The sequence below is a fragment of the Candoia aspera genome, chromosome 2, assembly GCF_035149785.1.
Source record: "Candoia aspera isolate rCanAsp1 chromosome 2, rCanAsp1.hap2, whole genome shotgun sequence".
Classification (NCBI taxonomy): domain Eukaryota; kingdom Metazoa; phylum Chordata; class Lepidosauria; order Squamata; family Boidae; genus Candoia; species Candoia aspera.
In genome coordinates this window covers 8,008,628-8,031,883 of record NC_086154.1, presented here as the reverse complement: position 1 = coordinate 8,031,883, position 23,256 = coordinate 8,008,628, and the positions used below count along the sequence as shown (strand labels likewise).

General features: G+C 47.3%; 1 protein-coding gene across 1 annotated transcript; it reads right to left on the bottom strand.

Moving 5' to 3' along the window:
* Positions 1-573: 573 nt before the first annotated feature.
* LOC134488891 (zinc finger protein 397-like) lies at positions 574-22,937 on the bottom strand. Its single transcript, XM_063291232.1, has 5 exons — positions 22,172-22,937; positions 21,673-21,799; positions 19,608-20,291; positions 3,308-3,312; positions 574-2,563 (listed from the first exon to the last, which is right to left on the bottom strand). Exons 1-5 carry the CDS (start codon positions 22,904-22,906, stop codon positions 1,889-1,891), a joined length of 2,226 nt encoding a protein of 741 aa, XP_063147302.1. The 5' UTR covers positions 22,907-22,937; the 3' UTR covers positions 574-1,888.
* Positions 22,938-23,256: the final 319 nt, after the last annotated feature.

Here is a 23,256-nt window from a genome sequence, read left to right as displayed (position 1 = left end):
CTTCCATCGAGGGAGGCAGGAAGCTCTTTGGGCAACTAACAACAAGAAAATAATGACGGTGGGAGAAAAATAAAATAAATAAATAGTAGGGTACTGTAGAGGAAATGTATATTTAGTTGACTGATTTTGTGCCATCAGGTCGTCGGCTCTCAGCGACCACATCGATTCCCTTCAGGAGGGTCTGTCCCTAACCTGGTCCCCCAGCGGTGCCCCCATCTTCACTGTAACTGAGTCCACCCCCCTTGCTGCTGCTGGTCCTCTTCTCTCCTCTTCCACCTCTCCCAGCATTCGAGCCTTCTCCAGAGAGCAAGTTCTTCACATAATGTGTCCAAAGGAGGATAATTTGAGCCTGGTCATTTGTGCCTTGAGTGGGAACTCCAGTTTGATTTGCTTGATGATCCATCAATTTGTTTTCTTGGCTGTCCACGGTATTCTGAGGCATTTTCTCCAACACCAAAGTTCAAAAGAGTCAATACTCTTCCTATCCTGCTTCTTTAAAGTCCAAATTTCACTTCCATCGGGTGTCACAGGGAACACCGTGGCTTGTGCAATTCTGATCTTTTCAGGTATAGACACCATAGCATTTGAATACCTCTACTGCACTTAGTGCAAACTTATCTTTCACGAAAGCACATCAGTTTTATAATGCAGAAGGCTGCTCTCTTTTCAGGTGCTGTGCATCGATGTGTAGTGGCAAATACAATTTTCAGAAATTAAAAATGGCCCCAATCTCACTCTGAAATCTGAAATATGTGAGATATTGCTATTCCTGCTATCTCGCAAGGTCTCATAGAACACGTACGTTTGGGGGGAGTTGGTGATCTTGCAAGAATGCCACAATTTTTAATTAGTTACATTCGTATTAGTTAATGTGGGGATCTCGCAGGAGCCATCTGGAGATATTACAAGTGACAGGTTGCTAGCTCCATTACAATGCACTTGAATAGCAAGACTCTGCATTGCCTTTCATAAATTGGCAATAACCTAAACACAGGACCTGAGCTACTGAAGAGATGCAAAACATGTTGCTCTTGAAGCAGAATATTAAAGGAAATACAAGAATAGTCCATTTTTTTTCTGGAACACACTTCTAACAGTTTTCTGGAAGTAAACTGACCAAAACAAGAACAGATTATCTATCTGTACAAACCACAATATAAGCGATTGGTTCCTTATGCATATGAGCTGACTTACTGGTTTTGGAATGATGTATCATTTGGTTGGTATTTTCTTAACCTTTATTTACACATGTTCTATTATGCGTGCAACGGTATCAGAACAAAATAATTAAAGACTGGTCACGTCCATTTCTGAGCTCCATTAAAATGACTTTCCTTGCCTATTCCTGACAAAGCTGGAAAACAAGCGATTACAGAGAGAGAGCAAGAAAGGATGTTCATTTGATTGTAGTAAAGCAATCATTGCCTACAACAAACAAGATGCGTATCGACAAAAAATTGCCACAGATACGCATTTCAAGTGATGGGAAAAAAATTAAGGTTGTGCCCATTTTTCTCCTTCCTCATTTCCTCTTTGCTGCTCGTATGGGTTTCACAGCCAGGAGCATCCGCAGGGGAGACCCAAAATTAAAGAGGGCGGCCACCGCAGCATGACTGAAGTCCTGCCCCTTTTCCACACACACTGACTTTTTTGACACCACCTCTGGGCATTGCACACCCTCATTCGTAATCAAAGATTCTGCTACAGTCCAGTCTTTTAGATGGTCCCCCTCAGTGTCGGATCGGCTGGCATTCTTCTCTGCTCTTAGAACATTTAATTTCCTATGTGAATTCAGAGCACATTCTCGCCCAACATTATACGTGGGTGCAACCCCCTCCCCACAAAGCCTCGGTTTCTTATTCCTAAACCCGGGATTGCCAATGCATCCTTAGGCCTTAATGCTGCCTTTAGGTATGCAATTTCCCAGAGCATGAATTCTCTGGTGAGAAATAAGGTTTGTATTTTTGCTGTAGCTTTTCCCACATTCAGAGCACTCATACGGTTTTTCCCCGGTGTGGCTTCTCTTATGCGTGTTGAGGCTGGAGTTCTGGCTGAAGCTCTTTCCACACACCAAGCATTGATAGGGTTTCTCCCCTGTGTGGATCCTCATGTGCTTAATGAGAGTTGAATGGTTGCAGAAGCTCTTGCGGCAATCTGAACACTGGAACGGCTTCTCCCCAGTGTGGATCCTACGATGCGAGGTTAGGTTGGAATTCCAAGTGAAGCTTTTTCCACACTCGGGACATTTGTATGGTTTCTCTCCAGTATGGATCCTCTGATGCAACATCAGGTTGGTGTTCTTGGTGAAGTTTTTCCCACATTCCAAGCACTTATAGGGTTTCTCCCCTGTGTGGATCCGCTGATGAGAAGTGAGATGGCCCCCTTGACTAAAACGCTTCCCGCAGACAAAGCATTTGTATGGCTTCTCTCCTTTGTGGATCCTTTTGTGCTTAATGAGGTCCGACTGGCTAGAGAATCTTTTTGCACAGTCTGGGCAGTCGTACGGTTTCTCCCCTGTGTGGATCCGCTGATGGGAAGTCAGGTTTGCACTCCGTGTAAAGTGCTTTCCGCAAACGTAGCATTTATAGGGTTTCTCTTCTTGGAGGAACTGAAATTCAGGAAGAGTTCTACTCTTGGCAAAATCCTTCCCAAACATTATGCTTTGATCTGAATTCTCCTCTGGGTGAAGTCTCCAGTGGGCATTTAGGCCCCTGTCCATCCTGTTTCCTCCTGGTTGTTCTTGGACAACGATGTCAGGAAAGTCACCACCGTCAGAAGCAAGAGACTGACGTTCCTTCGGGTGATTTTCTTCCTGCATCTTCAGTCCATCTTGGTTCCACAAGTTCTCCTTCAGATCGTCACCTTGCGTTGTTTTTGGCCGTATCTCGGAAAGTCCCTCTTCGCTGTCACTTTCCCACATCTCATCAGCTGGAACGAAAAGAGAAATGCTGTCAGGGTCCTCGAGGGAGATCCCCCAGCCGACCCCCAAGGCCTCTGTTTCTTATTCCTAAGCCTGGGATTGGCAATGCAATGCCAGTGAGAGCCACTGCTGTTTTGAATTTCTTTGGGCACCCTGCTCTTCCTGATCAAAATTTACATTTTTAAAAAAATACGTAACTTTTTTTTAAATCACAGAATCCAAGAGTTGGAAAGCTCACAGGATCCTAGATTGGAAAGGATCCTAGAAGCCATGTACATCCACCGAAGCATCTCAGACAGACATCCGGCCTCCCCTTGAATGCATCCACTGAAGGGGAACCCTCTGCCTGTCTGGGTCACTGGTTCTCTTAAACTGCTCTTAAGAAACTTTTTCTGTCACTCTGTGTGGATCTGCCTTCCTGTGATTTAAAAGCTTCTTGTGCTGCGATGCATATAAAAAGGGATGGAGCTTCAGTTCCCCTGCGGCAGTTGCCATCTTGATTTCTGACCCACTTCTCCCCATCGCAGATGCCCCTGACTGGAGATGATCTCATTGTTCTCCTGCACGATACCTGTTCAGGACTTCGAGGATGCAGTCTTTCTGCATCCTGTAATCAAGGGCCAATTTTCCCATTTTTCAGTAGAGTGCCATAGAGATGACCGCAGGCAAGGAATGTGGCAGTGGCAGTTAGCCAAACATGAATTAAGCCCAGGAAAGGAAAAAGCAGTGAGAAAGAAACTTAAAGTGATCCTACTTTGACTTTCTTGGGTATAAGGAAGAAGGGCTTTAGCAAAGGATCGTTACCTTGTCATGGTGCTGGAGCTTGAGCACCTCAATGATGCCATGAGCTAAACCGTGAAGGGCCACCCAAGACGGGAAGGTCATGACAGAGGTCAGACTAAATGCGATCCCTGGGAAAGGTCATGGCAACCCACCCCAGTATTCTTGCCATGAAAACTAAATGGATCAGTACAACCAGAGATATGTCGGTATACCATCGAAAGATGAGACCCCCAGGTCGGAAGATGGTCAAAATGCTACTGGGGAGGAACAGAGGATGAGTTCAACTAGCCCCAGACGTGATGACGCAGCTAGCTCAAAGCCGAAAGGACGGCTAGCGGCCGATGGTGCTGGTGGTGAACGGTGAATCAGATGCTCTAAGGATCAACACACCACTGGAGCCTGGAATGTAAGATCTACGAGCCAGGGCAAACTGGATGTGGTTACTGGTGAGATGTCAAGATTACAGATAGACATTTTGGGCGTCAGTGAACTGAAATGGACTGGAATGGGCCACTTCACATCAAATGACCACCAGATCTACTACTGTGGACAAGAGGATCACAGAAGAAATGGAGTAGCCTTCATAATTAATAGTAAAGTGGCAAAAGCAGTGCTTGGATACAATCCAAAAAACGATAGAATGATCTCAATTCGAATTCAGGGCAAGCCATCTAACATCACAGTGATCCAAATATACGGCCCAACCACAGATGCTGAAGAAGCTGAAGTAGAGCAGTTCTATGAGGATCTGCAGCACCTACTGGACAACACGCCTGAAAGAGATGTTATTCTCATCACGGGAGACTGGAATGCTAAGGTGGGCAGGCAAATGACACCTGGAATTACAGGTAAGCATGGCCTGGGAGAACAAAACGAAGCAGGACATAGGCTGATAGAATTTTGCCAAGACAACTCACTCTGCATAACAAACACTCTCTTCCAACAACCTAAGAGACGGCTTTATACGTGGACTTCACCAGATGGACAACACCGAAATCAGATTGACTACATCCTTTGCAGCCAAAGGTGGTGGACATCTATACAGTCGGTAAAAACAAGACCTGAAGCTGACTGTAGTTCCGATCACGAACTTCTTCTTGCACAATTTAGGATCAGACTAAAGAGATTAGGGAAGACCCACAGATCGGCTAGATATGAGCTCACTAATATTCCTAAGGAATATGCAGTGGAGGTGAAGAATAGATTTAAGGGACTGGACTTAGTAGATAGGGTCCCGGAAGAACTATGGACAGAAGTTCGCAACATTGTTCAGGAGGCGGCCACAAAATACATCCCAAAGAAAGAGAAAACCAAGAAGGCAAAATGGCTGTCTGCTGAGACACTAGAAGTAGCCCAAGACGGAAGGAAAGCAAAAGGCAACAGTGATAGGGGGTAAAAGGTAAAGGTTTCCCTTGACGTAAAGTCCAGTCGAATCCGACTCTAGGGGGCGGTGCTCATCTCTGTTTCTAAGCCTTGGAGCCAGCGTTGTCATAGACACTTCCGGGTCATGTGGCCAGCATGACGACTCGGAACGCCGTTACCTTCCCGCCGAAGCGGTACCTATTGATCTACTCACATTTGCATGTTTTCGAACTGCTAGGTGAGCAGCAGCTGGGACGAGCAACGGGAGCTCACCCCGCCGCGTGGTTTCGAACCGCCGACCTTCCGATCGGCAGCTCAGCGGTTTAACCCGCAGCGCCACCGCGTCCCTCATCGTGATAGGGGGAGATATGCCCAATTGAATGCAAAATTCCAGAGGTTAGCCAGAAGAGATAAGGAATTATTTTTAAACAAGCAATGCGCGGAAGTGGAAGAAGACAATAGAATAGGAAGGACAAGAGACCTCTTCCAGACAATTAGAAACATCGGAGGTAAATTCCAGGCCAAAATGGGTATGATCAAAACAAAGATGGCAAGGACCTAACAGAAGAAGAGATCAAGAAGAGGTGGCAAGAATATACAGAAGACCTGTATAGGAAGGATAACAATATAGGGGATAGCTTTGACGGTGTGGTCAGTGAGCTAGAGCCAGACATCCTGAAGAATGAGGTTGAATGGGCCTTAAGAAGCATTGCTAACAACAAGGCAGCAGGAGACAATGGTATCCCAGCTGAACTGTCCCTGCACTCACGTGATTGCAATTGCCGATGTCCCCTGTCGGCTTCCCACGAGCAAAGTCAATGGGGAAGCCAGCAGGAAGTCAGTAGTCACAATCATGTTAAGTCCTCACTTAACAGCCTGCATGGTCCTCACTTAACAATGGCAACCGGGACTGCCAGAATTGCCATCGCTAAATGATGTGGTCACGGTCCATCATGCTTTATGACCGCATGGCTTAGTGATGGAAATTTTGGTCCCAATTTCCATCGCAACCCAAGGACTACCTACTAACTGCTGGTGCTGCATTCCTTATCTCTGTGGTTCTCTACTTGCTCCATCCTCCTCACAGAGGTTACTTCATAGCTGCTGCCCCTTCCCTGAACATACTTTAGCAGAGCTAAATTGTTCTGGGTTTGGCACCCAGAAATGGTCACGTTCTCAAGGCAGCGCCTGGCCAGTGCAGCACAGCTCCTACTTCCCCTTATTGGCCAACTCAATTCCTAGTGATCCTTAGCCCCTTATGTAGGCCAGGCTACAAAGTTAGAGACTCCCCCCGTCCTGAAGATTTCAGAAATAATTTTTACAGTAAGCAGATCACGAAGCTTGCTTAGCTTACCTGCATTGATTTCTATCTGGATGGTGGTGGATTCACTGTGATTTCTGAGGCCATCACTGCAAGGGCTGGAAGCATCTTCTTCTAGCTGGATCTCCTGCCAGGACTCTGATCTCTTGCAACTTGCCAAGGCATTTTCCTCTTTGCAGGCTGGAGAGAAGTTCTCCTTGGCTTTCCAGGCCACAGACCGACAGCCTTCCGGCACATTTTTCACCCCATCCTCTGCGGCCATCCATCCGTTGCCTGCTCAAGACACAAGGAGGGATCCCCAAAAACTCAGGGTCTGGATAAAAGGCACCAACTTCACACCCCCCACCCTAAAAGTGGGAAAAAGCAAACAGTGGGAAAGGAGGTTTATTCTCTGGGATTGCACTGTGAGAGTTCTAGTCCTGCCTTAGGCACGAAGCCGGCTGGGTGACTTTGGGCCAGCCCCTCCCTCTCAGCCCTTGGAAGGAGAAGGAAAGGGTGGCTTCTGAAAATGTTGCCAAGAAAACTGCGGGGACTTGTCCAGGCTGTCACCAGGAGTCAAGACAGACTTGAAGCCATACACAAAAAACTTGTTCAATAGCACTGTAACAATAAACAACACTTTAGTTTGTAAAAATAACGGTGTGTAGATCTGGGTAAGTTCCTGACTCTTTCCCACCTTCCAATAGTTTGCCAAGAACTCCAGAGCTGGTATCAGGAAACTGAAAGTGAGCTGAGATTAGTGAAGGTTGCTAAGAACAATAAGAAGGATTTTCTTCAATATGTTTACAATGAAAAGAAAAGCTGTTCAGGGAAGATGGGAAAAGGCTGGCAGGAAGAAAGAAAAATCAGAACTATTCAGCTTCTATTTTATTTTAGGCTTCTCCAGAAAGAGGTCTATGTCCCACCAGAAATTGTGAAGAGCAGAAGGAAAAGGTGAGATTGAAGCTCAAGAGGGATAGAAACATGGCCAGAGACTACTTTTTTTACTTTGAAGGAATTTTAAATTTCCGGGCTAGACTAGCTGATGGTCTGGACGAATCCTTATGCGTTATCCTTCAGAATTCCTGGAGAACTAGTACGATGCCAGGGGACCGGAGAGTTGTAAATATTTTCTCTCTTTTCAAAATGAGAGAAAAAGTAGATCCAGGAAACTACAGACAAGCCAGGCTGCAATATTGGATTCCACAATGGATCATAATGAGATCCTTCTGTAAACAGCTTCAAAACTGTCATCACCTGAAGTCAGCATGAAACTGTGAAGAGCAAATCAGGTAACAGATTGGGGGAATGCAGTAGACATAATATATCTTGACATCAGCAAAGCATGACATTGGGAATCTAGTCAAGGGTGGACTGAACTGGATGGCAATGAGGTGGACACACAACTGCCTTGAAAATCATAATCAAGCAAATCACACTCATCAAATTGGAGAGAAGTGGGGGGCCACCGAGTTAGGTTCTGAGTATTCTACTCTTTCAGGTTTTTTATTAATGACATGCGTGAGGAGGTGATGGTTTATAACATTTTCAGATGATAAAAAATTGGATAGGACAGCCAATATCCTAGAAGCTGGAACAATAATTGGTTAAGTAGAGAAATGAGCTGAAAGTGAAAGCAATGTAATAGCGACAGGTACGCTGGCTTTGAAGGAGCAGGTTCCTAATTTGGGGGTCCTTCTGGACTCACGGCTCCAGCTTGATCAGCAGCGGAAGCTGCAACTGGAGGGTCTCTGCCCAGCTGCAGCTGGTGTGCCACATTCAGACAAACTGGGACAGGGTCAGAGAAGGGCGGTGTAGATGATTGGGGAATTAACAGCTGAGTGCTCTGAAAAGAAATGGAAAGAGCTGGGAACATTTAGAGAAGGGAAGAAGACTGGGAGATATGATCACATTCCCTTCACATGCCTGAATGGAAGCCACACCCAACACAACAAATGCGGGATACGGAACAGCTGACATTTAGAAAGTGGATTTGAACCTGCATCTCCCTGCTCCAACCTCTTCACCACAACCCCACCCCTGACTCCAAGCCCAATGTGATTGCCACTTACCCAATAGCCTCCCATCAGCAGCTCTGCAGTCACTGTGATCTTCCTCCTTGGTTTCCACACAGAGCTGCCTTTGCTCTGTGGCAGGTAAAGCTTGTCCACCCTCCACAGAATCCTCGGTGTCCTCCACAAATGCTGCCTGGCAGACGAGAAGGGGGTTACCTCCTAGGGCTGTGATAAGCGTTGGAGGGCCAGGTCCTGCCTCATCACTTCAGACTTGGCAGCCCCACTGACCCACACAGGAGCCCATCTGAACAAAGGTCCTGCAGGAAACCCCTCCCAGCATTTTAGAACCTTCCTCTGGTCTACATCAATGTTTTTCAAACTTGGCAACTTTAAGATGTGTGGACTTCAACTCCCAGAATCCCCCAACCAGAATGCTGTCTGGGGAATTCTGGGGCTTAAAGCCCACATGTCTTAAAAGTTGCAAAGTTTGAAAAACACTGATCTAGATACAGATTTTTTTTTTAAACAGGGACAGTGCTTTCCTTGTGGAATCCCTAATATGGTGGGATGTATGTAATGTATATGTTGCCTTGCCAACACAGCTCTAAACGCTGACTTACTTTGGAGCTTTTTAAAAGTTTTATCATTTTTACAGTGGCATTGGTGGGAAGCCCTGTTAGAAATCTGTTGAGGGTGTTTCTGTCTGAATTACCACATGACGTTTTATTATATATCGTTAGTGGCAGCCTAGAAATACCTTTAAAATCATATATATTCTTCTGGCTGGCTTGAGAACAACTGGAAATGGCAGGAATTTGGTAAGTGATACTGGTAAGTTCCTTAATCAGATGACCTTGCAGCTTTCATAACAAATTCATAACATTCTCAAATAATTAGAGCTATAATCCAAATTATCTAATGGAAATGAAGTTAGAAAAGTGTCTAACATGATGTGTGTGTGTGTATGCTTTCTTCAGTAAACGAAACGAACAAAAGGGACGTGATAACTTAATCGGAGTCAAAATTATTGTTATAGATTATAGCTTATAGCATTATTATAGGAACTTAAGCGGACACTGAATTTGTAAAACTAGATCCCCAGTCCACCCCACTGACCAACATCTGATTAGCCCTGTCCTGAGAGGAGCAAACTGATCATCATTTTTTCCCTTTAAGGTATAATTCAAATATACACATCCCCTCTCTACATGTATACTGTTTATACTGTTCATTGTTCAGCTTGGTTTATCAGAGCTTAGATAACCTTGGGAGGTGGATTTGATTATTCCTATTTTGGTTCTCATTTGCACCATTACCAAGCCTCTAATTTTGCAGCAGCCTTCTCCTCCAATGGCCTAGCACTTGAACTCCTGAAAGCTGCAGAGCCATTTATTGAACGGAAATAGAAGGTGCAGCAGTGGGGAAAGCTGCAGAGGAATGCCAATTTCATTTCTCTTTTTCAAGGCTCTCTGGGTTACCAGGGAAACTCACAGAGAAATGAGGGGAGGCTGCGAAAGAATGAAGAACGTAGGGGAGGTGAGTCCAATTTGCATCGCTTTTGCAACCTGACAGCAGGACATTTTCTATTTGCGCAGCTGATGATCTTAAGCCATACTTCAAAGGATATTTTGAAAATAATGTCTTTGTAAGGTGCGTTAAACAAAAACAGGAAAAAGCCGGGGCAGGGTTTGGGAGTCCCTTGGGAGAGAGTTACCTGGCTGTCCTGCGGCTCGGCCTCCCGCTGCCTCTGGAGGAACTCCTCGGCCAGGGCCACCGCCTGGGGACAGCTCTCGGGACCCTGCTCCCTCACCCAGCTCTGGATCTCCGGGGGCAGGACGGTCAGCAGCTGCTCCAGCACCAGGGTCTCCAGGATCTGCTCCTTGGAGACCCGCTCCACCTTCAGCCACTGGTGGCAGAGCACCTGCAGCCGGCTATACACCCCACGCGGCCCTTCGGCCTCCTGGTAGCGGAAACGGCGGAAGTGCTGGCGCCACCTTTCCCTGGCCAGGGCGTCCCACCGCAAGATGGCCGCCTTCACCTTCCTGTAATCCTCGCGGTCCCTCGCCTCCAGGCTGCTGAAGGCCAGCTTGGCTTCTCCCCGCAGGGCAGGCACGAGCCGGGCTACCCATTCCTCTTTGGGCCACCAACAGGCCACCGCCACTTGCTCGAAGGAGGCCAGGAAGGCCGTGGCGTCGTCCCATGGGGTGGGCTCCTCGGGTGACGGCGGCACCCCCTGGCTGGAGGGAAGGGGCTCCATGATGCGTAGGAATTCCTGCCACTGGGCCTCCCAGCGCTGGGCCAATCCTTCTCCGGGCTCCATCTTGACTGGACGCAGGGCGGCTGTCCTGCGGGAGACCGCCACGCACCCAGAATGCATTGCTTGAGGAGGACGAGGTGCTCCCTCCACGTCCCTCCTGGGTTTACGGTCTCCCAACCCTTGGAGAACGGGGATGGCTTTCGCGCTTCCCCTGCTTGGCACGCTGCCTGCAGGACCTTTTTTTTCCATCGTCATCCTTGGCCAGGCTCTGCAAGATGGCGCCAGAAGCAGGCAGGATCAAGATGGCTTCAAGCTGAAATGGAAGGAGATACTCATTCAACAGATATTTCCCGCCTTTTGCAAAGGCTACCTGTGAGGTAATCATATGCAAAATATATGCGTGCAGACATTCCGCAAAAAGGACAACAGAGCTGAGAAAGGGCGACCCGTTCCGTTGGCTGGGCAACGCTGACTGCTGGTTGGCTCCGCCTCTCTCAACCCTGCCTTCTCTTTGGTTCGTCCACCTGAACAGAATAAGACGTATTTTGGACCAGCTCAAAGGCCCACTCCATGCTTCCCACCATAACCAGAAAGACAGCAGATTTCTGCAACAGATGAAGGTAACTCTCCTATCCCCCAGCCAAAGGCAATTCAGAGATATACTGCCTCTCACACTGGAGGATTTATATAAATCATCATTATAGCTACTGCTATTATTATTATTGATAGATTTTTAAAATTATACTTGCATCAAAACATACTGTAGTTTTCTTGATTGATGCTGTGCCCATCTTTTAGGCTGTCTTACTAATAATTATTCAATCTTTTAATTTGGAAAAAAAGCTTTGCTGAAGTTTCAGTGGAAGAGCAAGGTCAAACATTGAAAATAAATCTTGGGTGGGATAAGGGGTGAGTATGGTTACTTGAATTAAGAGGTAGAAACCCCAATTTTCTGCTTCATGTTTTGATTTAAAATTGTTACAGGCATTGTTGTTATAATTACTCCTTTTGTGGACTGTTTTTAATTACTGTATTTTAGAACCATTGTTCACCATTCAGAATTTACTTTGATTGGGGCAGCCTAAAATATTGTGGAAAAATAAATGTTACTGAATGGATGCATCACTCACCCAAAAGAAGTATTTAAAACAGTAACAAGCAATATGCAGTAAAATGGTAAGATGTTAAAGGCAAAAAAATGTCTGGGTTTGGAAGCTAAGCAGGATGGGACCTGATTAATATTTGAATGGGAGGCCACCAGGTAATGCCAGGGCAGTAGACTGGATTGAAAAAGTTGAAAAAAATATCCAGGAAACCCACTTCTGTAATTGTGTTAAGAAAATTACCTGGATGTGTGTATCATGTCCCCAGAGGCTGAGCTCAACTGGAGTGATTCTTTGTTTTTAAAAATGTATATAAATTCATCCATACAACTGATACACCTTTGGTAATCTTTTGGCATGAATTCCCTTGCCAAAACCTGGGGGAAAACAAACAAGGTTTGTGCCGCAGATCAGATGAGTCCACCAAAATATCCAGAGAACTGTGTTTCTTTTGTTTTATATAGTTTAAAAACTGTAAACAGTTTATAAAACAAGAGAAGAACCATATTTCTCTGGATATTATGTTTTACGCCACCCGCCCAGAGCCTTGTGGAGTAGGTGGCCTTCTACAGTTAATAAATAAACATTCCAGGGAAGGTTTCAAAACAGGACACCACAGCCACCTCAAGAAATGTCCTTTTCCAAGCTGCCACAGGCTGAACTTCTTGCCATTCACTGTTAGATCCTCCACGAACTGGTCCAACCCCCTATAAGAATTCTGGTATAGCTGGAAAGAAAATAGCATTCCCCCCCACTGCCCCCTTTGAAAAGCCTTAAATGGCCCAAATATGCCAAAAAAAGATGTACAAGGGACATCCCTAAAGGCAGAGTCTTTTTTGGGGTGGCTCCAAAGTTCAAAGCAACCCCCCCATTTAGGGTAAAAAGTCCACTCTTCACTCTCCTTTGCTCCTTGATCTCAGATGGTAAACAGAGTTTGGCTTCAAGCAACAAACACAGCTCTCTTCACTGACGCTGTGCCCACCTTTCAGGTTGCCTTAATTATTCTAAATTTTAATTCAGAAGAGAAGCCTTGCTGAGGTTTCATTGGAAGAGGAGGGGCAAATACAGAACATAAGAGTCCCCTGTATGAGGCAGATGGGCAGTGATAAAAATATGATAAATAAATAAATAAATAAATAAAATAAGCCACGGCATTTTGGTCAGGGTTATGGTTTGAGTATGTGTTAGGGATGACTATGAGGTACTTGAATTGAGAGCGGGAAACCTTGATTTTCTGCTATGTCTTTTTTTTTTTAAAGTAGAATTCCTTGCAGTTTTCTTAGCAACTGCTTTCTTCCGGGATGTTTGCTTGACTTCCCAATCTAACCTATATCTCAGGGATTTCCTGATGGTCCCCCATCCACATCCTAACCAGTCTAAACTTGCTTAACTTGTGATCACAGACAAGGTCAGCCAGGTGCAAATTCACCTTCATCATCCCCATCGCCCTCCTTCAGGGCTCCGTCCTCGTCGGCCGGCAGCGCGGGCGATGCCATGCCCAGCCCCGGTCCCTGCCCCGAGCAGCTGCCACGCCGCGCCCCTCCGCAACCGCCCCGCGTCTTTCTAGCACCGCAGAGCCTCCTCCTGGGGGGGGGGGAGAAAGCAGGAGGGCGGTACCCCCCAGGAGGAGCCCGTCCCCAGGCTCAACCTCTGCGCTCACGGGAGGACACATGCCCACGAGTGGGCAGACGCGGGTTTCGATGGCGCGGACACCCCTCCTACCCCCTCGCCGCCGCCGCCGCCGCCCCCAGTTCTCACCGTCTTCCTGCTCCTGCTCCTCCGCCGCTCGGCCAGGGAAATGGGCGGAAGGGAAGGACCCACCCCGTTCCTGCCGCCGTTCAGACGAGCGGCAGCGGCATTGGCGGCGGCGGCGGCAGCTCACTTTTCCCAGCAGGGACTCCCAGCCACGTGCGCCCCGGAGCAGCCGGTCCCGGGAACAGGGCGCACGTGCCCGCTCAGAAGGGGCTGAGCCGAAGCGCGCGGACGGGGCGGCGGGTCCCCTTCCCGGCTCTGCCTTCCCGCTGGACCTCCGCGGGAGCCCTGGCTGAGCGAGGGCCAGTTTCGCCCGTCCAACTTGCGGTCCTCGCCTGCCCGCTCCTCCTCCCGGGACGCACTTGCGATCTCTCGGGGGGCGCTGGGCTCCTCCTAGCGCTGCGCTGGCTCCGCGAGCTTCCCCCGCTCTTGGCACCAGGCGGAGCGCGGACTCGCTCTGGGCTGGCGTTGCCAGGGAATCCTGGGACTTGTAGTTCCCCCCGCCCCTCGCTCTGGACTACAGTTCCCGAGGAGCCGTTGCCATGAGCAGGCGAGGCGATTGGAGGACGCTTCGCGGGGAAAGGGGGCGGGAAGCTCCGGCCAGTGAGCCAATGAGAAGCGAGAGGATGGATTCGACCCTCTGGGGCTGAGGACCCCCAAACTGTGGGGGTGTGTATGTGTATTCCCTTCCCTTCCCTTCGCTTATCACGACTCAACTGGTTGGGCTTCCATCGAGGGAGGCAGGAAGCTCTTTGGGCAACTAACAACAAGAAAATAATGACGGTGGGAGAAAAATAAAACAAATAAATAGTAGGGACGTAAAGTCCAGTCGTGTCCGACTCTAGGGGGCGGTGCTCATCTCCGTTTCTAAGCCTTAGAGCCGGCGTTGTCATAGACACTTCCGGGTCATGTGGCCAGCATGACGACTCGGAACGCCGTTACCTTCCTGCCGAAGCGGTACCTATTGATCTACTCACATTTGCATGCTTTCGAACTGCTAGGTGAGCAGGAGCTGGGACGAGCAACGGGAGCTCACCCCGCCGCGCGGTTTCGAACCGCCGACCTTCCGATCGGCAGCTCAGCAATTCATGGAGCGAGAATTGCCAGATGTGCAAGCTGGGTTTAGAAAAGGCAGAGGAACTAGAGACCAAATTGCCAATATCCGATGGATAATGGAAAAAGTCAGGGAGTTTCAGGAAAACATCTATTTCTCTTTTATCGACTATTCTAAAGCCTTTGACTGTGTGGCCCATAACAAATTGTGGCAAGTTCTTAGTGGTATGGGGATACCAAGTCATCTTGTCTGCCTCCTGAAGAATCTGTATAACGACCAAGTAGCAACAGTAAGAACAGACCACGGAACAACGGACTGGTTTAAGATTGGGAAAGGAGTACGGCAGGGCTGTATACTCTCACCCTACCTATTCAACTTGTACGCAGAACACATCATGCGACATGCTGGGCTTGAGGAATCCAAGGCTGGAGTTAAAATCACTGGAAGAAACATTAACAATCTCAGATATGCAGAGTTTAACCCGCAGCGCCACCGCGTCCCCTACAAATAGTAGGGTACTGTAGAGGAAATGTATATTTAGTTGACTGATTTTGTGCCATCAGGTCGTCGGCTCTCAGCGACCACATCGATTCCCTTCAGGAGGGTCTGTCCCTAACCTGGTCCCCCAGCGGTGCCCCCATCTTCACTGTAACTGAGTCCACCCCCCTTGCTGCTGCTGGTCCTCTTCTCTCCTCTTCCACCTCTCCCAGCATTCGAACCTTTTCCAGAGAGCAAGTTCTTCACATAATGTGTCCAAAGAAGGATAACTCTTTGGGCATAGCTAGAACAGTACTGCACTGTAGAGGAAATGTATATCTGGTTCACTGAAAAGGGTGTGTACATTTAACAATTAATACAATTCAGGTTTTTTTTAATCTTTGTTACCTCTGGCCCAAAGCCAGAATGGTTAAAAGCTCTTTGGCTGTTGTGCAGGAGAAAAGACTGGTGTATTGTAGAGTGAAATATTGTTTTTTCTTTGTAAAGTACCTTATTTACAAACACCTTTATAAGGTGCTTTACAAAGAAAAAGCAGAATATTTTAGTCCAAAATATGCTAGTCCTTTCCTCTCTACAACAACCATAAAATAAAGCACCCAAATTATAAGGTGGTGCATTAAAAAAATTACCCCGGCTCAGCCTTCAAACTGAGCCCAGGTAGGGGTAAGAAGAATACATATTAAGTTGCAGGAAAAAGGCAGAAAATAGGGAACTGTTAATTCACCCTTCCAGCAGCTTTCTTGATAGACCAGTGTTGCTGGATTCTCTCTCTCCCTGAAATGTTCCCAGATGACTATTAAAGTTGAAATGTGGTGCCAAAGTTGTTTCTTCGTCCTCCTCCTCCTCCCCAAATCCCCTTTTGCTTTAATGTTATGTCCTTTAGGATGGGCCTTTGGAAGATCAGCCCACCCTGGGGAAAGTAGATCTGCTGTGATCTATGCCCCTTTGCTGGGGAAACAGGCACCCCTTCTATACCAGGAAAGACTCTTCACCACTGTCCTTCCTCCAAGCCACAGAAAAACAGGTCTTCCCCATTTTATAAATCTTCCTTTGCATTTAATAAGCAATTATGCAAAGGATCTGCAAGCTCTAGTAATCAAAGCCAAGGAGCAGGGGAAAAAGTAGGAGTAAGATTAAATATAAAGAAGACCAAACTATTGACAACAGGCAGAACCACCAGCCAGCCAATGAAGATATTGAAGTGGTGGACAGCTCCTGCCTTTTAGGATAGCCTATTGACAGAAGAGTCAGATTAGACTTTATTAGGAAATGACGGTTTCTTATTCTGGTCTCTCTTCTGTCAATGGTTTTCAGAAGGACTCAGGTTCAGTTGCCAACCCCATAACTGAGATCCCAAGAAATGTTGTTCAAGAGAGCAGAGAATAAGAGTTAAAGAAAAAATGGACCAAAAGGAAAGGCAGGTTCTAGGATCTCTCAAAATAGAATCTTTTTAATGCTGTTTTGTGTTATTTCTTCCTTTCTTTTTAACAATGATCTGATTTTCAACTTTCAAAGCCAAGTAAGCTGTTTGAACACCATAAAGTAGACACTGTTACAGCCGCCTTTCCCCATTCTTGACAATCAAAATGCAACAACTTTCCACGATGCTCAAAATCCAGCATTTGATTTAGCTACCCTATTCTCTTTGGTTAGGGCATATGTGCACTGTAGTCTCTAGAGCAGGGTTTCCCAACCTTGGCAAGTTTAAGATGTGTGGACTTCAACTCCCAAATTCTGGGAGTTGAGGTCCACACTTCTTAAAGTTTTCAAGGCTGAGAAACCCTGCTCTAGATGCTGCAGTTCAGAACAGTTCAGCAAATTGCAATCTTTCTAACTTCACAGAGATCCATCATAACTCAGTCAGGATGTGTTTTTTTATTATTATTAAAAAGTTCAATTTGTAATTTCACAACGAACAAGGAACATGCTTGGTTTTGCAGTTAGCCTAAGCATCAAACCTGGGGGGAGGGATGATAAAATGATGTCACATTGCTATCGTAACAGAACAACCAAAGGTATATCTGCAGGGATGTTCTCAGAGTGTGGTCAAAAAAGTCAAGATGGTGGTGGTCACAATGGTGCAATTGAAGCTCCACCTGTTTTTTATGAGTGTTGTGTGTCTGATACACATAAAAAAGGCAGAGTTCAATTGACTTTTTTGTCCATTCCCTGCAGACAGCATATTCCCTGCATTGACAGCATATCACTGAATAATTCAATCTTCAAGCATTTTGTGGCTGGGAGGCAGAACAGCTGATCTTTAGTGGATTATCTGCATTTCCAAATCTTTCCACCACATTATCTTCCTCCTTCCCCAAATTTTAATTTATGGTTGCCATTTTGCTAAAAAAAGAAAAAGCATGTAAACAATAACATGGGGGGAGCAGACTCCCCCTAACGATGAAATGTTTCCCTTTTGTACATAACTTAAATACAGTATGTCCAAAGTGTTTTCAAAGTGCTGTGGCTTCCAACATTTAGTCTTTTACAACGCATTCTGCAGACAACCCGGGGCACAGGCACCTGTTTTGTTTTGTTTTGTTTTGTTTTAAATAGGCAACTGTGGGTTGGACTCAATCATCTCAGACTTGTGCCTGCCCAGGAAACCCTTCAGATATTTACTTTTTTGTGTGGACAAGGGGTTTTTGTCCCACAATGTCTTGACTCTCTCCAATTATTACAGCAGTGAAGAACACCAGTCTTATTTGTCACCTTACATGTCATCTTTTCAAAAAAGAAATTTATGAAATGAATGCAGCTCATTTTCTCTATAGACAATAAAGATGCCTTCCTCTTTACGTTGACGACTTCAGCATGGGAAGAATAATTCTTTTCCTCAGACACTCAGAGAGTCCAAATCTGCAAGGAATGCTCGATCTTGCAAAAGAGAGGAAGCGGGGGACATTTTACTGAACACACGAGGGTCGGTTTTGGAGTGCAGGGTCTTAAAAAATCAAAGGGCTGCTCTTGATTATTAAGAATCGGGCAGAAATAACCAAGCGTGGGAGAAAAATATAAACTGGAATTGCATTTAAGGAAAGCAATTTGGGAATTTCACGCAGCCAGGTGAACAGGCGGTATGCCCTCCCTCCTCTGTAGCCTAGCTTTAGTCACAGGAAGGGAACCCTTCTCGTCCACCCTCCAAGTGGAAATACTATGATTGGCAGCAGAGGGTCTCAAGCCCAGCTGGTAGAGAGCAAGTTTTTTTTCACTCTCCTACCGTCCTATGTTAACTATGGAGTAAATCCAAGCCCTGGAGAAACCTGACTGAAAAAAATGAGGACTAATAAATTCTGCAGGCTTTCACAAGACTAACTTTAACTATGAATCCTGGGCATTTTACCTCCTATCCGTTAAGCCAGTGTTTTTCAAACGTGGCAACTTTAAGACGTGTGGACTTCAACTCCCAGAATTCCCCAGCCAGAAAAACGCTGCTCTGAGCGGTTGGTGCAAGAACCGTCTCTTCTAATGTTGCACCAAGGTCTGCCCTGCAGTACCTCAAAATGTTCCTGTCTTTATGAATGTTTCTGTTTTGCTACCTCATTCTCAGGTTTGTGACCATTTATTTCACGTGCTGGTGCCACCAAGCATGTTTTATTGGTGGAGGGGGCACATACGGCTATCGTTGGTGAGCACGCCTTCTGACACATCTTCCCACCCTTCTGAAGCCTCTCCCCACAGTTCCTAAAGGGAAAAAGTCTGAATTGGGTGTTCTTTTAGAATCTTGAAGTTTGGAGTGAGCCGAAGTTCAGGAATCCAGGGTGAATGCAGATCACCAGAGAGTATACCATGGAAAACAGAGTGTTCACACACACCCCTTAACCACTTCATCATTAAATAAGGGCAAGCGACAGTCCATTTGGATGAGTTAGTTCCCAAACGGAAAGACTCAAGAGACTGCTATGTAAACAGCCAGCTGCAAACTTCCCCGTTATCAGTGAGCAGACCGGCCTCCTCCTCAGCTCATTAGAAGGCTGCAAAGAAGGGAATTAGAAAGTTTCTTCCCAGATAAACTGGTCCTACGCTGAAAATAAAATAGTTCGCTTGCTGGAATTCTGGCAGCCTGGTCCCTTCTGTCTCAATAAATCTTGTTATAGAGAACGCTGTGCTGGAAGAATTACTTCCAGTTCAGCAGTCGCCAAACAGCCTGGCTCCACTGTGAGAATTTCACCACTTCCTCTTTTGCTTCGAAAGAGCCTTCTTGAGAAAATTCACTTTCATCAAATGGAACGAGAATGGGCAAGAGCCTTTTTTTTTCTTTTTTGGCAAAGCATCGCTTTTTTCACCCCAATTCCTAAAACACGTCTGCTCGGTGGCTACTCAGATGGCTTGTGTTTATTCTTGCGATCTACGCAGGCAGTGAGTCCTTGAAGGAGTTCTCCCCCTGGACCCCCCACAAGCCAGGTCACGTGCTGTCCTTGTCATCGCTGTGCGTGCTCTGGTGCCGAGTGAGGTGCGCCTTCCGGATAAAATCTCTCCCACACTTGGCGCATTTATACGGTTTCACTCCGGCATGAATCCTCTTGTGGTTAATGAGCCCCGAACCTGAATGGAACTGGCTGCCGCACTGCAGGCATTTATATGGCTTCTCCCCCGTGTGGGTCCTCTCGTGGATGGTCAGAAGGGAGTTGCGGCTGAAGCATTTCCCGCAGGCAAGACACTTGAAGGGCTTCTCGCCCGTGTGGCTCCTCTTATGCACCAGGAGGTGAGAGCTCTGGCTAAAGGTTTTCCCGCAGAAGGAGCATTTGTACGGCTTCTCGCCAGCATGGCTCCGCTGGTGGTAGATGAGGCCTTGGCGCGAGTGGAAACTGCTCCCACACTGGGTGCACTTGTAGGGCTTCTCCACGTCGTGGGTCCTCTGGTGGAAAACCAGATGTGAGCTTTGACCAAAGGTCTTCCCACAGATGGAACACCTGTGATAAGGCCTCTCTGGAACGGGGAGAGCCTCATCGGGTTCCGGTCTCAAGTCCACCCCAGACAGGATGCCGGCCTTCTGTGTCTGAAATAGCAGGGGTTTGCCCAGGATCTTCCTACTGACCACTGAAGCGATGGACACGGCTACTTTGTTCCGTGCATGGATTCCTGGCTGAATTTTTGGCCAGGGCTGATTCTGGAAAAGTTTCCCCTGCTCGGGGACACGGGAAAAGTCCTCGGTGAGTTGCCTTTGGGGGATCCAGCACAGCTCCCCTTCATCAGCTCCTTCCCGCAAACTGCTTCTTTCCTTGTGATCATTCGCAGGCCCGTACTCTGTGGGAATCAGAGGAGGAGAGGATGTTAACCTCATTTCTTCATGCTGCTTCCTTCCACAAGCAAATCTTAGGCGATTAAGGAGTCGGGGGCGCCTTTTCCGTCCAAGAAACGGTATGAAAAGGCAGAAGTTTTCGTGGGCTGCAACTCATTTCATCAGCGATGCACACACACTCGGTGCATCTGATGAAGGGAGCTCCAACTCACAAAAGCTTCTGCCTTTTCATGCCATTTCTTGGCTGGAAAAGGTGCTACCAGATTCCTTCTGATGTTCTGCTACCAGAGATTGACAGGGCCCTCCTCCTATGACGTTGCCATCTCATAGTACAAACATGAATGCTACCTCCTGCTGGCTCTACAGCAGGGCCCCCCACACTGTTCAGCTCATCGACCCTTTCATGAAGTTTCAGATTGTTCATCGACCCCCAAACGCTTATTATATGAAAATAATAAATACTACCTGAACTAATAGTACTATGAATAATTTTATTTATTTATTTTCTCTCCTGCCTTTTATTATTTTTATAACTCAGGGTGACAAACATACCTAATACTCCTTCCTCCTCCTATTTTCCCCACAACAACAACCCTGTGAGGTGAGTCGGGCTGAGAGAGAGAGGGACTGGCCCAAGGGCACCCAGCCGGCTTTCGTGCCTCAGGCGGGACTAGAACTCACAGCCTCCTGGTTTCTAGGCCAGCACCTTCACCACTAGGCCAAACTGGTCTAACAGCAACAACACTGACCCACTTGATAGTCCCATCGATCCTTGGGAGTCAATATTGACCACTTTGGAAAACCCTGCCCTAGAGAATCACAGAGATGACTTTGGAGAAGGAATGTGGCAATTAACAAAACATGATTTAAGTCCAGGCCAGAAAGAGAACATCAGAAAAAAAAATTAAACTGGCTCTCCCTTAACCTTCTTGGGTATAAGAGAGAGGAAGGGAAAATGCTGCCAGTCTTTCAAGATTTTGTTGCTCTAGTCTAGATCAATAAAGTACAGTTTCAGTAATTCTTGGGAAGTCTGTTTCCTGATCTGCCCTACCTCAAAGGGCTGACAGTAGCACAAGGACCTCAGTGCAGCCCACACCACCCTCTTCTTTTCTGAGGCTCTCTTACGCTGGTGTTTCGGTCAGTTTTGTTTTCCCCACATGCAATTGCTGCTCTAGGGTCCCATCTCAATGACAAGAGTGCAGCGTTTGCTGGACTAGCAACATACATCAGATAAACACAATCACATCTGAACCCACACAGGCTAAAACATTGTGGAAATGTTTACAAGAAAACAGTGCCTTTAAAAAAAAAACCCATTATCAGTATAGAAAGAGGGGAGCAAAATTTAAACTGAGAGCTTTTAAGGATGTGGGGTGCAAATGGTACCTGGGAGACTGCTGTCCCCATCACTTTCTCTTTTGGCTTCTCTGTGCAGCTGGCTCTGACCCCGATGCTGGAAAGCTCGTTCTGCTCCTGAGAAACCGACACCTACTTCCTCACACTGCATGAAGTCCTGAAACGTCAGTGAAGATCCACTTTAGCCAGCTAGCTAAATGAGACTAAACATGAATGTAACCCTGCATGCTCTTTCTGAAGGGGACAGCCAAGATACCTCCAGAAAACCAGCCGCTGGATAGTTTGCCACTCAGGCTTAAAATCCATGGCTTACTTATTGTTTGCCTAAATTATTTATTTATTTAATTAATTTTTTATCCCGCCTTTATTATCTTTACAAATAACTCAAGACGGCAAACACACCTAATACTCCTTCCTCCTCCTGTTTTCTCCACAACAACAAACCCTGTGAGGCGGGTTGGGCTGAGACGTGTCCCATCTCCACCACCAACCTTACGCTCACGGATGTATCAGGATCAGGTCTCCTCACCTGTCGCTCCCGCTTCTCCATTTCCTGCCGCCTCAGCAGAAAATCCTCGGCCAGGGCCACCGCCTGGGAGCAGGTATCGGGGCCCCGTTCTCTCACCCAGCTCTGGATCTCTGCCGGCAGGATAGTCAGGAACTGCTCCAGGATGAGCAGCTCCAGGATCTGCTCCTTGGAGTGCCGCTCCACCTTCAGCCAGCGGCAGCAAAGCTCCTGAAGCCGGCTGCAAGCCCACCGCGGGCCCTCGGCCTCCCGGTAGCAGAAACGCCGGAAGTGCTGGCGCTGCTCCTCCCGGCTCAAGGCGTTTCCCCGCAAGATGGCTGCCTTCACTTTCCCATAATCCTCTCGGTCTCCGGCCTCCAGGTCATTAAAGGCCCATTCAGCTTGCCCACCGAGGGCGGGCAGGAGTCGGGCTACCCACTCGTATTTTGGCCACCGGCAGGCCTCGGCCACTTGCTCAAAGGAGGCCAGGAAGCCCTTGGCGTCGTCCCACAGGGTGGGCTCCCGGGGCGGCTGAGGAGGCCCCCATCCTGAGCAAGCAGACTCCACTTCCTGCAGAAAGTGCTGCCGCTGGACTTCCCAACACGGAAGGAGCCCTTCACCCGGCTCCTGCTTAACCTTCTGCTGCAGGGGCGCCCTCTGTGGGAATTTCCCAGTGCTCCCAGTCGGCACCAGCTGGGGGTTTCTTCCTGCCTTGCCCGACCCTCCTGCCACTTTGAGGCCCATCACCAGATCTTCCATTTTCAAGATGAAAATCGCCCTCAGAGCCTCTCTGCAAATGGAGAAAGAAGATACACAAGATAATGTTTCTGGCTGGGGAAGAAAGTTGATAAAAGCACAGAACTGAAATCCTTCCCTCGGTGGGCTGGCTTCAGAGCCAGCATCTGACCTTCCTACCGATGCCAACACTTTTTATTTGTTTAGAGAATTTGTATGGCCACCCATCTTAAATAACTCTGGGCAGCTAACAAAACTGTGCTATAAAGCCTATTTCAGGGTTTCTCAACCTTGACAACTTTAAGATGTGTGGACTTCAACTCCCAGAATTCCCTAGCCAGCAAGCTGGCAGGGGAATTCTGGGAGTTGAAGTC